Source organism: Nuphar pumila, chromosome 17 (assembly GCF_984573655.1).
Source record: "Nuphar pumila chromosome 17, dmNupPumi1.hap1.1, whole genome shotgun sequence".
NCBI lineage: Eukaryota > Viridiplantae > Streptophyta > Magnoliopsida > Nymphaeales > Nymphaeaceae > Nuphar > Nuphar pumila.
Genome location: NC_143265.1, coordinates 69,985,995 through 70,003,121, shown reverse-complemented (window position 1 = coordinate 70,003,121; position 17,127 = coordinate 69,985,995). Strand labels below are relative to the sequence as shown.

Below are 17,127 nucleotides of genomic sequence, written 5' to 3'. Positions count from 1 at the left end.
AGTAATGCTTTACAACCCTGCCCCAGTGGATGAAGGAAAAATTAAACAATGCAATTAACACAGTAACCATGAAAATAAAGATGGATTCAAATGAGGGGCTGTCTGCATGGCTCCCATCCAACTCCTAGATGCTCAACCAAATAAAACTAGAAGGATAATAGATTGATAAATTTACCCAAAAAATCAGCATTCACTAGGGCCTCAATAAAATCTATTGCTTGAAGCTTGGCCCAATGTAAATGCTCCAATTTATTATTTGCACGTAACCAGGTAAATATTACCCCAATTTCTGATATAAACTTTCTAGACTGCTCTTATCCAATAAAGCCTATTCTTGCCTTAAATGATAAAAGTTAAAGAAAGAATCAATAAGCATAGTAAAAGCAAAACTCCAATATTCCTCATGTAGTTCCACATAAATATGCTTTTCTCTAAATCTCACTGATAAGAAATTGTTGAGTATCATACTATGTGAACTACCCACCCAAGGCCCAAAAAATGTACATCACTCCAGCATGAAAAAAACATGAATATACTAAGAAAAGGCACAAAATTAGAAAGAATATCATGGCAAAATAAATGCAGCATCTCCTCGAACATTGTGTACTCGCTCTTTCACATACCTCTAATTGTTGCACCTCTTTTTGCACCCATATAATACATACAAAATCATCAAGAACCAACAAATCATCAATTTTGCTAATTATTCTACATTGCAATTATGAAACTTATATAACAAATAATAAAATCATGAAATGTACTTATTGTGTTGCCAATCATTCCACATTTGAGTTGTTATTGTATCTCTAAGGTCATTGTTGCAACCATGAGTAACTAAAGTTATAGAATTTTCTTCCTCAAATTTAGGAACCAACATATCTTCATCATTGTCAATTGTGAATTGTTCGACATATGTGTTATTTTCTAATATAAAATTATGTATGCCGCATGAACAATTTTAACTTGAGTGAAACTAGATATTTTATTTGGCACTTTAAAATTGGAAACCGCGCTTTCAGCAAACCAAAAACATGTTCAACTATTGTTTGTAATAAGGAGTGTCTATAGTTGTATAATTCTATTGCTTTTTCAATTGTTTTGCACCAGCTGCATTAAATTTTGACAAGTGGTAGCAATATTTTTGTGTAAAGTCAAAAAACCAATTTTGGTATCCAAAATATGTAAGATAATATTTGCCTATATACACACATTTGGTTTATGATTTAATAAAAAATATTTATCTATATACAATAATGAATGTAATTTATGCCCATGATAGCTATTTACTTACCTCTGGGTATTACTAGAGGCTGGTCAAGATCGTCAAGTGCACTATACAATACTTTTGCATCAGTTGCACTTCCTTCCCACCCAATAAGCACATAGTGAAATTGCATGTCAGACCCCACTACAGCGAGGATATTTTGTGACAACCGTCATTTTCTATTTTGAAACCTCATTTGTTCTTCCCTTGATACGTTTATAAGAATGTGTTTCATCTATAGCCCCCGAACAATCCTATTGTAAGAAATAAAAGTCAATAGACATATACACATATACATTTATATATATTCACATTACAAGTATAGAATCATGGGCTAGCTTGTGGGCTATTCATGGGTCTCATCACCTGAAACTTTTGTTGATGAGTTCAATTCTTTCAGACCGAGGTCGATGAGAGATGGTGGTGGTGGTTATACTTCTGATTGAATAGACATATAACTACATATAGCTGTTGATTCACCATAATTTTTTACAACCTGTTCAAAATATCATCATTTTTGGGTTTTTGATAATTCTTTCATGTTGGGTTTTTCCTAACACACTTGATACAGATTTCTTTATCTGACAAAGGCATCCTCAGTTCAGCGTCTCATCCAAAGCCAGATGTGTTTAAGATTTTGTTCATTACTGTCAATTTGGGTCTGGCATGCTTCAACTTGTTCTTTATTTTTTCTAAAGTAAATTCAACCTCAAACTTCTCCTTCATCTGACTTTTCACCACCCTCATAGCCTTCTCTTTCAATCTCCCAATACATTTTATTGCAAGCTCTAACATACAGTCAAATAAGAAGTTTGGGTGTACTCCATTGCATTTTCTGTCTGACTTAGTTGCACTTATTGTACTTCACCCATTACATCTGTCATTCTGGATTCTAACAAACATGCAAAAAAATTTATTTTTACTTAAAAAAATTGGAAACATAGTATGCATTATGCAAATGATATATATATATATATGTGTGTATATATATATATATATTCTTACAGTTTATAGCAATCTATCTTCCATAGTATGCAAATGATATAAATAATTTAGTAAAGGAAAAGGAAACTTCAACAACATATTCTGATTTTTGAGACAGATATTTGCGGTGTTTAAACATAAATTTGGGTGGTGTTTTTGATCCATGTGAAATAACAACTAAAATAAAGAATATGTGGAATGGGTGCAACTAATCCATTATGGGTGGCACAACAATATGAAAATGATGAAAACACCCTTGTTGAACCTTCTCTCAGAATTTGTTAGAACTGAAGGGAATGTTTTTGAAAAGGGAAGATCAGATCTGATAACAACGTTAGTAGAGTTGTCAATTTTTTCTTTATACTCAGACCCTAAATGGCATACCAATTTACAATCTTTCCAGATTTCTGAAAGTAAACCAAACAAGCAACTCAAGATTTTCCAAAGATGATCCTATGATTCGTTAATGAAGCAAATGATTTTGAGGCAAAGAAAAAAATAAAACAGACAAACATAATATCGAATCAAATCCAGAAGATCAAATCGTTATGAATAATCATAAATTGAAAGAGACAAAAAAAACAGATCTAGGTTTGTGAAGCATATCAATACTTGTCCACCATGCAAAGAGGATAATCTATAAAAGACTATACCGAGCTAGGTTTCTTAAGCAAACAAATTATAATGTCATGCAACTCCAAGTCACACGGTGGAATATGTAATTTGAAATCACGACTGCAAAACACGTCTTTCTCAAAACATACTCTCTATTCAAGCTCCCCATAATTTGGAGGGTATTACCATCTCTGTACCTATGTGTCCTAAAACATCTTCCACCAAGCACCCCAAAAGAAAAATCTCTTTCTATTTGTACATATAGAAACATGAAAAGTGGATGGCAGTGTCCCAATAGCTGAATGAATTAATTACAGTGCACCTGCATTTGAATGCTTTCATGGATGAACATGTTAAGAGAACGAATAAAGCATGTAAAACGAAGGTTCGTAGCAAAGATATGATTCTTCTATATATAATAACTTATCAAGGCATCATTCATTCAAATCCTGTAAGAGCCCTCTATTTGCAATGATAAATTACTCAACAGAAAAATACATGCCATAATCACAACGCTTATCTAAAAGTGCATTTCTCAGCAAACAACAAAAACTAGGACATTACAATTTGTTTGCTTAAGAAAAAACTAGTCCAAATCCATGATACCGAAGAAAATCATCCAATAAAAATATATTTATAACATATTCAACTATTGACATCAAAATCCCAAAGAAAATCACCGTATTTCCTTCAAAGACTTTCGAAAATCACAAAAGGATAACACAAACGATGTTCTTCACAAGATCTATTCATCTTAAGAGACTAAAAAACCCAAAACAATGCGCAAAAAACCTGAAAAACTTCACGATCTCGACAGAAAGAAATATAAAGTCGCAGATCTAAATGAGGTCAACAAAGAGAGAGAAGAGGTACACCTTTGGTCGAGAAGAAGAATGAGGGTGAGAGAGGCGAGATGGGAGGTGAGGTCCGGGGTGAGAGAGGGAGAGAGTGTGAAGGTGAGAGAGGAGAGAGTCGGGGTGAGAGAGAGACGGAGGATGGGAGGGCACCCCAGTCAAGGTTACCTTTTTTTTTTTTGTTAACTGCGTTCTCCTGTGCCTGTTCATTTGTATCAGGGGATGGGGTAGAACGTTATTTACAACGAAAGCCAGATGCCGCTGACGGTGTTCTGCGCATCTGCCGCGTCCCACGTAATATAATCGGCCATCGCAGTATCAAACATACTCTGAAGGTTGAGAAAGTAACACCTCTCATCCCGACCCACTGTTTTTTAAGCGATTCGACAATGAATCTATAGTCCATTCCTTCTTCTGTTAGACTTCCAGGGAAGCCTGCAAGCAGTGTGAGGTTCATAGGTTCCAGCATCTCGACATATCTTCTCGCCGGGATCTGGACCCTCGGCCTTGGATTCTCCGGAGTCGCTAATGAGACCTGAACAGGAAACGCCGAAGCTTTGGTATGGCCTGAAACTACCACCCTGCCCATGAGCGGGGCTCAGATGAGTCTCCTACCGGGATGGGAGCCCGGTTGATGACAGCATCATGCATGGGGACTGGTTTTCACCTGTCCAGAGGGACATGCCACACCTCGACCTCCCTGTTAAGGTTTTCCGTCGCCGGAGCGTTTGTCACAGTTTCACTTTCGCACTCCATGAAAAAAAAAGAATGAATCCTGAACTAACGGTGCAATACAAACTCTTTTCTCTTTGCGATTGTTGGAAAGTTTTCTTACCATTTTCTCCCTTCTAAACGTGTCCTTGATAAAATTACACAGAAAAACTTTTGTTCTTCACTACTTTGCTTCTGATTTTATAAGATTTAGATTAGATAGATATAAAATCAGGGTGGACAAATTCAGATTTGGTTCGGCTTGGATTCGAATTCGGAAGCAAAACTGCGTACCATATCTGAATGCGACAGTTGCGTCAGTTACAAGTTATAAAATACTTATCAAAACGATTCCATATGACCTGATATGAATGCGATAGGTGGTTGGGTAAAAGGGGTTTGGCTACGCGTTTACAAAAGTCACGACCGGGGAGAGAAGACTTCAGTCGTTTAGATCTTTGGCAAGTTGGGGGTCGGAAGGCGGTGGTGTGGCTTACCTTCGCTCCCCTCTGTGTTCTGCTTCTCAGAGACTGCCTCAAGATTCAAGATGGTCTCTCTCTCTCTCTCTCTCTCTCTCTCTCTCTCTCTCTCTCTCTCTCTCTCTCTCTCTCTCTCTCTCTCTCATGGTAACAAAGATGTTTTCTTACAGGTGTGCTTGGCATGTTTGCTGCCGCTTTTCCTGGTGCCCATCGTCAACATCTTACCCCTCCTCCTCCATTTCCTACTGGTCAGCCTCTCTCTCTCTCTCTCTCTCTCTCTCTCTCTCTCTCTGGTTGATACCTGTTGACACAAAAGAGGAATGCGTTTGGACAGGCGAGGGTGTACAGACTATTCGGTTGGGAATATAGGAAGCCCGAGAGGGTGCCACCCTCGTGTCCGTACAGGTCTTCTCAAGACAACGGGGTTCAGGACTCCCACTCTCCACAGGTACGATGGCTTGCTTCAGAACCATCATCTTCATGGTTTCGGAAAACATGAATTCATATGCCCCGTCTAATTTGACCAATTATTGTAGTATTTTGTTTTTCATCTGCACCATTCTTGTAGTTTGACAATGCCATCATTGACTCGGATGCTTGATCGATCGTAGTCTTATTGATCCATAGACGATTAATTGTGATAGTGCTTTGCTGGTTGAATCTTGATTAACAGAAATTTGGTATTAGACATTCTATTTTGCCTCGGCCTCCTTGGATCCATTTAGATCTGTTTCTTCGTTTTTTTGTTTTTGTTTTGGACTTTGACTTAATTTGGATATTGAAAATTTGTTAGATCTACATTTAGAATTATCAATTAGGGCCTTTAGGGATTCTCATCTAGAGGATTAGATATATAACTTTTGAAGAAGGTTTTTGGATTGATCCTTGATTTTTTCTTTCCTTGATTGTTATTTCTTGCTTTCATTAAAGTATTAGATACGTTCTTTCTTTCTTTTTTTCCTTGCCTCCTTTCTTTCCCTTTCTTCCTTCCTTCCTTCCTTCCTTTTCTTTCTCTCTTTCCTTCTTTCCTTCCATCCATTTCTTTCATTCCTTTCTTTTCTTTCCTTTCCTTCCATTTCTTTCTTTCTTTTCTCCTTTCTTTTTTTATTTTGTTGCGCTATTTACCTGCGCCTCAAGGCACCGAGGGCCTCTCCTCAAGTCAAGGCGTGCTATTTGCGGCTTGAGGCACGTTTTTAATAACTATGTTCTATTGTTTGGGGTGTTTTGCTATTGATCTGCACGTCTTAAGAACGGCATGCCATCCTTGTTGTTTGGGTGGTGTTTGGTTAAATGCTAGAGGTGTTTTTCGTGACTAAGACAGACCACAGGAATCCATATCCTCGCTGAAAACAGTGAGGTGAGGATAAATACAATGAGAAGGAAAGCACAGATAGCCTTGTGAAGGCACACAAAGAAAGTCAAGTTTAGTTCGAATGAATAGTTTGGAAAGTGATCTAGTTCAATTGGTAAGCTCAGTCTCTGGGGTATATGTTTGCAAATCGTTCATACCTATTGGCAGTGCTTCTCTTTTCCCTGAGGTTTGAGTTCTCTTCTTCTGCCTTCCATTCGAAATGCTTTCCTAAAATCCCTTCCATTTCCAGGAAATTCTCAGCCAAAAAATCCAGTTTGATTAGTTGATAGGTAAAAAGAGAGCAAATCTTTCAGGTAAGGGGAAGAAGCTTGCTATCACGACTACCAATCATACCTGTAACAGGAATAGCAAGAATAGGTATAGAAGGCTATCACTTTCTTCCCAGTGTAGGAAGGAGTCATCGGGTACTATTAATTTGGGAAAAAAACATGTTTATTTGTGTATAACAATTTTGCCCAGGGAAGGGAAGAAAAAAGAAATAGACAGTTGCAGAGCTTCAAAGTCTATGCAAAACAATTGAAGAACTAGCAGCAATCTATCTATCAATCATTCTAACTGGGTCCAAGTGCAATGCCTTCTGGTTCACGTGAATGCCTATAAGTGAAAAGGTGTATTTTTACCATTGTTTTTATGAATACATATCATTTTCTGTTCTTTGTTAAGTAGGAAAGATTCTTCGGATAGTGATGGAAACTGAATGGTTGACTGAGTATAGAATGGCATGTAGTTCCAAAGGTATCCAAGGTGACACAATTTCTGCATCGCACACTAAAAGGATTGCACATAAAACATTTTCTTTCAGCAGTTTGTTTTAGGTAGTGCAAACTATAGTTGTAAAAGAAAACTTCTGGGATTGCCCATAATCATTTTCTTTTCCTATCTCCTTGTTGGTGTTTCATGGCTTAGCCAATCCTTTTCTGCTTTGTTTCATTGATATTCCGTCTTTTGCAAACAGTTGTAACTGTCAGTGTATCTTGCACAGATTACATCTTTCTGACTTTCTGCTGGTAGTTAGTTACTCATAAGGAGTTTGAATTTTGTCTTGGGGCACATCCTTTTGCAGTTTTTTCATCGTGGTCTTCATAATATCTGATATTCCATCAATATCAGGAGTGGCCTTTTTGCCTTTTGTGAACTTTCTGTGACTCTAGATTTCATTCTACTTCTTGGAAGTTTGCCAAACTAGCTAGTTTTAACGTGAATATGGGATGGTTTAGATGTTACAATTGCTTCTTAGGTTGTGTGTATATGTAATATCTGTTTGAGGATCATTGATGGTAAACCTTCTTGTTGGTCATTTTCTTGTACATACTCTCTTTAGTTAACTTGACTGGAAGACTTAGTGATTGAGTAGGAGCAAAAGTCGGCCATAGTGATCCAATGATGCCAAGGGGAAGGGCCTTCGCTCATGGATAAAAAAAAATATTCTAAGATTGATCTTACGTAGAGTGATAGTACATCCAATGGGGCGGGCTGTTGTCCTATTAAAGTGTAATGTGAACTGGGTTTAGGCCATTATGAAACAGTTTGGTCCAAAATTGGTGTACCTGTTGGAGCATCCAGAGGGCCCTTCCCTAGTACGAGAGGACAAGGAAGGACACCACAACTTTGCAATACCAGTTATCGCGTCCACAATAAATGCTGAGTAGCCAACTGTGAAACCAATAACTGCTGAAAGCATCCCAGTAGCAAACACACCTGAAGGCCCTATAAGATCCATGCCTGGATGATTTGAGAATTCCGCCTGTATATGTAATATCTGTTTGAGGATCATTGATGGTAGAGCTTCTTGTTGGTCATGTTCTTGTACATACTGTCTTTAGTTAACCTGACTGGAAGACCTAGTGATTGAGTAGGAGCAAAAGTCAGCCGTAGTGATCCAATGATGCCAAGGGGAAGGGCCTTCGCTCATGGATAAAAAAAATATTCTAAGATTGATCTTACGTAGAGTGATAGTACATCCAATGGGGCGGACTGTTGTCCTATTAAAGTGTAATGTGAGCTGGGTTTAGGCCATTATGAAACAGTTTGGTCCAAAATTGGTGTACCTGTTGGAGCATCCAGAGGGCCCTTCCCTAGTACGTGGGGACAAGGAAGAACACCACAACTTTGCAATGCCAGTTATCGCGTCCACAATAAATGCTGAGTAGCCAACTGTGAAACGAATAACTGCTGAAAGCATCCCAGTAGCAAACACACCTGAAGGCCCTATAAGATCCATACCTGGATGATTTGAGAATTCTGCCTGTATATGTAATATCTGTTTGAGGATCATTGATGGTAAACCTTCTTGTTGGTCATTTTCTTGTACATACTCTCTTTAGTTAACTTGACTGGAAGACCTAGTGATTGAGTAGGAGCAAAAGTCCGCCATAGTGATCCAATGATGCCAAGGGGAAGGGGCCTTCGCTCATGGATAAAAAAAAATATTCTAAGATTGATCTTACGTAGAGTGATAGTACATCCAATGGGGCGGACTGTTGTCCTATTAAAGTGTAATGTGAGCTGGGTTTAGGCCATTATGAAACAGTTTGGTCCAAAATTGGTGTACCTGTTGGAGCATCCATAGGGCCCTTCCCTAGTACGAGAGGACAAGGAAGGACACCACAACTTTGCAATACCAGTTATCGCGTCCACAATAAATGCTGAGTAGCCAACTGTGAAACCAATAACTGCTGAAAGCATCCCAGTAGCAAACACACCTGAAGGCCCTATAAGATCCATGCCTGGACGATTTGAGAATTCCGCCTGCTTATTCTAAAATTTTCCAGGGCACCTCATGGAATCCAAGTTGAGAGAGAGAAATTGAACAAGTATACTCTTCTCATATTGGGATGCATTAGTAAACCAAAATTGGGGTTATTTACAAAGAACTGTGGGAGAGTGGTTTATGAGTCAGAGTCCCTGTGGTGGACTTGATTTTACCAAGGATGATGAGAACGTGAATTGCCAACCATTTATGCATTTGAGAGACTGTTTCTCATTTTGTGCTGGAGCTATTTATGAAACGCATGCCAAAACAGATGAAATTAATGGTTATTATGTGAATGTTGTTGCAGGTACGTTCATAGAAATGCCCTTCGTAAATGGAGACATAGACATTTGCTTTAAACAGTTAAAAGAAGGCTATTATGAGGCAATTGGTGATTGACAATAACATGTTTTTAAGAATTTGAATTTCTGCCTATTTTATTTGCATGCAATTGGAAATAGTATTATCTTGAGTTTTGCAATTTATCCAGTTTAGTGGTCCTTTTACGTGTTTGTTGGATAGAAGGTTGACTTTTCTTTGATAAAGGTGAATGAGAGTTTTCCATACCAGAAGATGGCTTTATGTTTTCTTTACTTTATCTTTTAGGAGACCTTTTTTGGAAAATATCCATTTTCAGTGAGCATAAGCGGGTTTAAGCATTTTTGCCATTTCAGATGTCTGGGACTGTTTTTCCAAATTTTTTTTAAATAAAGCTTTTTTCCATACCATCAAAGGGTAGTTGATGTTAAACTTTAAGAAATATGAAAATGACGAGGAGAGATAAAAAACGGGATGTATTACTGGTCTCTAGTTTGTAGAACCAATGAAGCTGTTGAGAATTCTCTACGTATTAGTTCAACTAAAGGCCTTGCTAGTAGTTGATGAACTTTCACTTTTTTTACTTGAAGACGTACAGTCATAGTCAGTGGAGTAATAAACTTTTGGAATTTTGTGGTTGCCCAGTGGTTGATTAAATGATTGAACGGAATGTTGTGCTTTGAACATTGAAGGCGGAAGTGATAAAAAAACAAAAGGTCTCTTCACTCTTGATAACCCTAAGTTGTGAGCTCAAGAAACAAATGTCTTCAGAGTGTTTGAGATGTCTGCAATAGTGTTCTTAGTATTAAAGAAATGGCTTCATAGCTGTATGAAAGAATGTGTGATTTGGAAGCTTTCTTAGATGCAGGGAGTTTGAGTGTGAAAGAACACCACATAAGTGGTGTTGAGGGGCTCATAAGTCACAAGAATGTAAAAATTAGGAGTACCTACAGGAATCTTTTGTTCACGATATGTGATTAAATTAAGTGCATGAGAGAGAACATCATACACTATTTGATGGATTGAATGCTCATTTAGTGGTGCATATTGCTAGGTCGTAGCTTCTAAGGCTGACTGGTAATAAAATCTTATTCTCTTCATAACTTCTAGAACTGCACATCATGACATAGTAAAAGCTTTTTTTTTCTATTTTCTTTTACCAAGAGCCACTCCTTTTTATGTTTCCTTTTTTTCTTACTTATAATTGATGGATCAGTCATCCCAGTTGTTGGGAAAAGGTATGGCATTCCATTTGACCTGTCCCTAGCTCATGCATCTATCTTTTACCAATTAGTACCTTAATCAAACTTCTCAATGGTAAATCTCAATATATCTCATCAGCATCTCCTAAGGTAGAACCTACATGTTTATGGCATCTTAGGTTAGCTCATATTCCTCTGTCTAATTCCAGTTTCGTATGGGTATGATATTTCAATGACCGCTAGACACTAGGCCAGTGGTTTTTTTATAGGCAAGCTGGGGTTAGGCAGATATGCCTTGTTTCTATTTTCCTAAATAAAAACTTGCATCCTACTAAGAACCTAATATTTTCTGACCAATTTCTTGAGATTGATAATGTGCAGACAAGATTGGACCCATTTCTAGATATATCCTTTTTTATTGACCTTGAATTTGACCATTTCACCAACAGACGAGTTCTGGATCAGGATCAACAGTTATACTCTCCAATTTGACCCGTTTTGCCCGTAAAGGATGAACTGAACAAGGAGCTTTGAGAGTATGAATTTACAAGACAATTCAGGGTGTGCATAACAAGCAAATGGTTTTAGAATATCTATGGATTCTAAGATTTTATGAAGACCCAAATATTGGAATCCATACCCAAAATCCTGACAGAAACAGGCCCTTTCTATGCGTGTATTTGAACTGCCCTGTGACTTTAAAGTGGTTTAAAATCATCCAGATCTAATGATTATACTCACTCCTCCTAAATCTAAACCTTCACTAGTTTTTATTAATTCAAGACGTGTGCTTGCCTTTGTATTTTGTTTGGTTATTGCACACATTAAATGTCTACGATGAATATTCTAGAAAGGACACCAAGAAAAGCAGATTGAATATTGCTTTGAAAAATGTGAAAAAAGAAAAGTCAGAGCTATACCAAACAAAGCTTGTGTTGCTGCCACCCTTAATCTTTTTGAAGTTTAAATTTGTCTCTCCACTGTATGTTTTCATGCTGCTATAGACTTCAATCTCACAATTGGAATACAAAGTTTTCTCTTCAAAGTAACTTTAATTACTTAACTATTCCAAGAAGAAAAAGGTACCTGAAGTTAACTTAGTATACCACATGAATCCAAAGATAATTATTACCAGGCCAAGTAGCAACAAAAAGAGTTTTCTATGGGCTGTGAAAACAAACTCTTGTATTATATTGTCACATCTTCCCTCCTCAGTGATCAACAACTGAAGGTCTAAGGCAACACTAGCAGGAAGCTTCAAAACAGTCGCTCCCCTTATTCTTCTGTCCATGTTTATGTAGTTGCGCTATTGGGGAGAAAAGTCATGGATGTCGTTAACTCTTTGTTGAGATAATGCATCTTATTAATGTATATTGCATGTTCACATCGCCACAATAAAATAAAAAATGGAAAAGGTTAAAGTAACGTTGTTTAGGTTTCTAGGGTAACATAGTACAATGAAGGAATGAAAAGAAAGATATAGTACATCTTTCACTTGGGGTTGTCAGATACCAATGACAATGGTAAAGCGTTTAAAATGAAAAATACCATTTATTGGATTGAAACAAAGCAATGCTTACATTAAACACTGGATATACTGTAGCTTTGTCGACTAGACTTTCTGTGGATCAAAGTTGTCTGCTTTATTAAAGTCATTCATATCATCGACTTTGAGGATTTTAAAGTTTCTCTTTGGGATTGAGGGAAAACTGAATTGCTGCAAGGGTTTGTTTGATAGCAGTTGCTATTTGTCCCAAGGACCTTCTTGTGTCCTGTCTGGTTTTTTTTTTTTTTCTGCTTATCTATTTATTTTAATTTGATTTGCAACAGATAGGAACATCTGAAAAGCCAACGACTGTTTCTGATGCTGCAACAGTAAACAGTGACAAGTGTGACTGATGATGATTCTGAGTAGCTGGCTGGTTTGTATTTTGTGATGACCAAACTTCTTGGTAATATGTGATCGTCTTGCTGCTGGACTAAAATAAGAAAATACTGGTTCCTAACAAATTGTAGTAGCACAAATATGAGTAAACAATGATAGATTGATACAAATTTCTTCTTTCTTCTTTAGTATTGCATGCAATTGATGTATGTGTATCCTGCAAGCCAATACCAACTCCGATTGGATCATGATGCTTTTAATGTTCGATGGTTTTAGGCATACCACGTATTAGATTTAGAAAAATGATTTCCTAACTGGGAAGCCATGTTGTAAGGATGCTGCCTCCATTATGTGCTGCCATTCATATGTTTTGTACATGGATTATGTGCTGCCATTCATTCTCTTGGACGATGACCGTATGTATGGCAGGCTGAGCCAGCACGATCTGGTCTTTGATCCCAAATGCAGTTTATTGAAGGTTATGAAATGAAAAAAAAAAAAGAGTTGGGTGGTAAGGTTGCACTATTAATAACATAAGGGATCTTTGGCTCGAATTGCACGAGTTCCCTGGCTTATCTGGAAAAGGAAAAAAAAGTTGAGTTTGGTGCATTTAAGATTACCTCACCAAGGTCTCGTACTTACCCCCACAGATTACCATTCTTAATTTGACTTAAGACAACACCCATAATGAAAGACAAATCTAAACCAGGAAGCAAACATGTTAAACAATCTAAAATCACTTGATCAAGTTTAGGATAACTAGCTGTGGACTAAGTCAAGGGTGTAAGGGTTTTAATCACATCCACGTTCTGGCAATAAATCAAAACTTAAGAAACAAAAAATGCACATAGAAGCTCATGTTTACTATGAAGTTATTGGAAGAAAAATATGGAAAAATGACCGTATTGTGCAGTAAAAATCACAAATATCTGGCTTTAAAAAAACAATTTTACCCTTTACATGTGCGAACCTCTTGAAGTTCACATGATATATCGGTATGTTTTTCGGGTATTGCAAACTCTCACTAATTTGCACAATTTTTTTTTTTGCAGATATCAAAAAGTTAATATAACTATATCTGCGAACATTATGTAACTGAAACCTATCAAAACTTTGCAAACTAACTTCACACACACACACATATATATATATATATATATATATATATATATATATATATATATATATATATATATATATATATATATATTACAAAGTTTGCTAACCAAACATGCAAACTTCCTGCAACTGAAATCTAGAAACTTTAACATCACTATTATGTACAGTACAATCATTTGTTCATACAGTACAGTCATTTTATGAAGAAAATACCCACTGCAGCAGCACTATTACAGATACAAGTGACTCAGATTTTATTCTGATCCAAAGATCAAGGGTTTCAATATAATCAAATTGAGATCCAAAATCAGAAAACATATGGGCCGAGACACTTACTAGATGATCCATCATGTCACTTTACTTTTAGATAGATTTTCGGATTCCAAAACACCAAACCTGGCCTGACCGTTGAGTTACTGGGATCAGAAAGGAGCTTATGTACTAAACCCGATCCATCAACCTCCCTGAGTGTTGTTCCCGTCCATGTTGCTAAAAACAAAAAGAAATCAGGATGGTAGGATATGGTTTACATAGTCGGTTTATCGTTAACATGACTGTGTCAAGCTGCATTTAATGATGAATGGTAATTAATACTAGATGAGGCTGGTAAAATTTTATAAACATGAGGTGTTCAAGTCTGGCTTGTTTTTGTGACGAGTCTAACCAAGCTTGAGCCAAGAAGTTGAACTCTAGCTGACTCGTTTCCACACAAATACATTGCCTCATATCTTAAAGGTAATAAGATTTGAACTCTTGGACTTATTGAGTGGAGCTCAAGTTAGCTCACTTGTAGACAAAATATATTGCCTCAAAGCTGAAAGCAATAGATTTTACAAAAAATGACTATATTGTCCTTACAGAAATGGTGCTGCTTCCCGAGATGCCTATCAAATCTATGATTCTCAAATTTGAAGGATATTTTGACCCTCCTGCAAATATGGTACGATTGCCGCAAAATTATTTTTGTGAATGTCTCCCAAACACACTCCTGATGTACATCAGCAAATATAGTACGACCTTCGCAAATGTCACCCAAAATGTGTGAAACTCCTTTAAGTAGTATGTCCGCGCAAATAAAGTATAAAATAATTTTTGTTAATTTCACCCAAATTGTGTGAACCACTTTTAACTAGTACATCCTTAAATACAATAGGAACTTCGCAAATAATTTTTGTGAGTGTCATCCAAAATGTGTGAACCTCCTTTAACTAGTACATTTATAAATACAATACGACCTTTGCGAATAACTTTTGTGAATTGTCCACTAAATGTGTGAACCTCCTTTAACTAAATACTTCAGACATACATCAACAAATACAGTACGACTTTTATAAATAATTTATGCAAATGTCCCTAAAATGTGTGAACCTCTTATAACTAAATATAACTACGATGTGAATGTCCTGACCTTCACATGTGGATATTGTCACATATTTGCAGACGTTTGTATGATGTTTGCTTGATGATTCGAGAGTATCCTCTGTGTATGTGTATAGACACCCAATTTTTTATGATACCCAAATGCTAACATTTTTGAAAAATACTTTCTCAGGTTCTTAGGTGAAGATCCCCAAAATCTTAGGTCATTTCTCACTAACTTATCTTGGAAAAACCCTTAGAAATAAGTTTAAACCCTAGAATTTTAAGTAAAGCCTAAATTTTCCCAGTTGTCCTTACAAACGACAAGTCTTTGTCGTCTATTGGTGGATGACAAAAAAAATTTGTCGTCCAATATTGAGACGGCAAAAGTGTTTGGCGTCCAGTCTTGGGATGGCAAAAACTTCAGTTATGGGATGGAAAAAGCCTTTGCCGTCCAATCTTGGGACGACAATCATCTTTTTGTCCTGCCTTTTTTTATCTAGATGAAAAAAGTTTTTGTTGTCCATTTTGGGACATCAAAACACTTTGTCGTCTGGTACCCCGAATATAGGGATAGGCCTCAAGAGGCTATCCCTATCTTACCCCAACTCACTATGCATATTTTTCGAGCAAAACTCTCCATGGATAAACTTTGTCCCTTTCATGGGGATAAGCACAGATCCATTTGGGTTAGATCCAAGTTTGAAAACCTCTTAACTTATATATATCCTTAATTTATATAAATAGGGGTTGACCCTTAGAACCTGGGCATCTGAATATTCTATGTTTGAGTGTTAGACTTAGAGAGAATGGACCTCCAAGCTTGTCCTCACTTTGCCCCTCTCTCATCTGGATCTTTAACTATCATATCTACGCAGAGGTGTTGTTAGACCAATGAGAGGTTATTCTTGAATCGTCGTACATTCCCCAGAAGGGGGCTTGGCCAAGAAAAGCCTGTCATTTAAAGCTCAACAGCCTAGAAAAAAAAGTAATCTTCAAATCTATTTGATTGTTTATTTTTTTATTTTAGTTTTCATGTAATTTTTTTTCTTGCATAAGTGCTTACACATCCCCCTGATTTGAGTTACATATTTTATTTCGTGGAGAGTTTGGACTTCTCCTGATAGTGAACTTTCAACTGCAAAGATTGAATATAAAACAGGTGTCCCACATCTTTTAAATGATTTTGTAGGTTTTGTGAAATCGATGTGTGTACATTTTCTTCTATTGTAAAATTTTTGTTAATAGTTTTTGGCGATCAGGGTTGGATTCCATATTTTTTTTATACTTCATAGTTTAGTAGTGCATTGCCGGAGGTTTTGGATTTTAACAAGCCCAACACCCCTATCGTACATCATTTTCAGGATTCGGGCGCTTTCGGTTTGGATGGCAAAAAAATTTGTCATCCACAAAGTTTTTCGTTTGCATTCTTTATCGTCCTGGAAAATTTTCCCATCAACAGACCCTCGTCTGCCGTATGCAAGGTTTATCGTCCATAGACTTTCTCATCCCAATTTTTTTTTGGTTTGCAAACCCCTATGTCTTTCGTCTGCAAGGTATGTCGTCCAGAGAGTTTGTCGTCTACAAACTTTGACATCCTAAAGAGTTTATCCAACTGCAGACCCCATGTCTGCCATCTGCAAGGTTTGTCGTCTAGAGAGTTTGTCGTCTATAGATTTTGTTGTCCAAAAAAATGTTGTCATCTGCAGACCCCTTGTCAGTCGCATAGAGTGTTTGTCATTCATAGTGTTTTTGTTATCCACTACAAAAATGGTAAAAAAATTGCAAGCGTATAAGAAAACCCTCACACTGCTTCCTTAATCATTACTTGCGCTCCATAAAACGGGGTCAAACTCTTGTGAGCAAGTAAGAAAATCCACATTCATGTGTATAATGATATTACCAAAGCCTCTATCATGGATGTCATATCATGCTATCATGGTTTCACAATCTAACAGTCATGTGAGTAGTATTGATGCATAATAAAAGTAACTATTCACAGATATTGCAACATATGATTAATTAGAAATGGATACAATATGGAAATCAAGTAGATATCATAATCATTGAAATTATCTAATATGGATATGACAGTTACTGAGGTCAGATATTTAGCAATGTTAGAATAATTTTGTTTTTTAACCTTTCGATACGCGAAAGTGGTTATCATCGTGTCTGCTAAAGTATACCATGGGGTTTATTATGCCATTGTT

The 17,127-nt window shown here is 36.8% G+C and overlaps 1 protein-coding gene across 1 annotated transcript; it reads left to right on the top strand.

The window, feature by feature from the left end:
* The first annotated feature begins 4,872 nt into the window (after nt 1–4,872).
* LOC149812145 (uncharacterized) lies at nt 4,873–12,624 on the top strand. The gene is made up of 4 exons (XM_089993401.1): nt 4,873–4,978; nt 5,078–5,155; nt 5,242–5,355; nt 12,382–12,624. Exons 1-4 carry the CDS (start codon nt 4,976–4,978, stop codon nt 12,448–12,450), a joined length of 264 nt encoding a protein of 87 aa, XP_089849527.1. The 5' UTR covers nt 4,873–4,975; the 3' UTR covers nt 12,451–12,624.
* The last annotated feature ends 4,503 nt before the right edge of the window (nt 12,625–17,127 follow it).

What these genes read in the sequence shown, in the direction of transcription:
- LOC149812145 (XM_089993401.1), top strand. An exon ending in TCCTCCTCCATTTCCTACTG is followed by an intron (nt 5,156 to 5,241) that starts GTCAGCCTCTCT and finishes GCGTTTGGACAG; the next exon opens with GCGAGGGTGTACAGACTATT. An exon ending in AGGACTCCCACTCTCCACAG is followed by an intron (nt 5,356 to 12,381) that starts GTACGATGGCTT and finishes GATTTGCAACAG; the next exon opens with ATAGGAACATCTGAAAAGCC.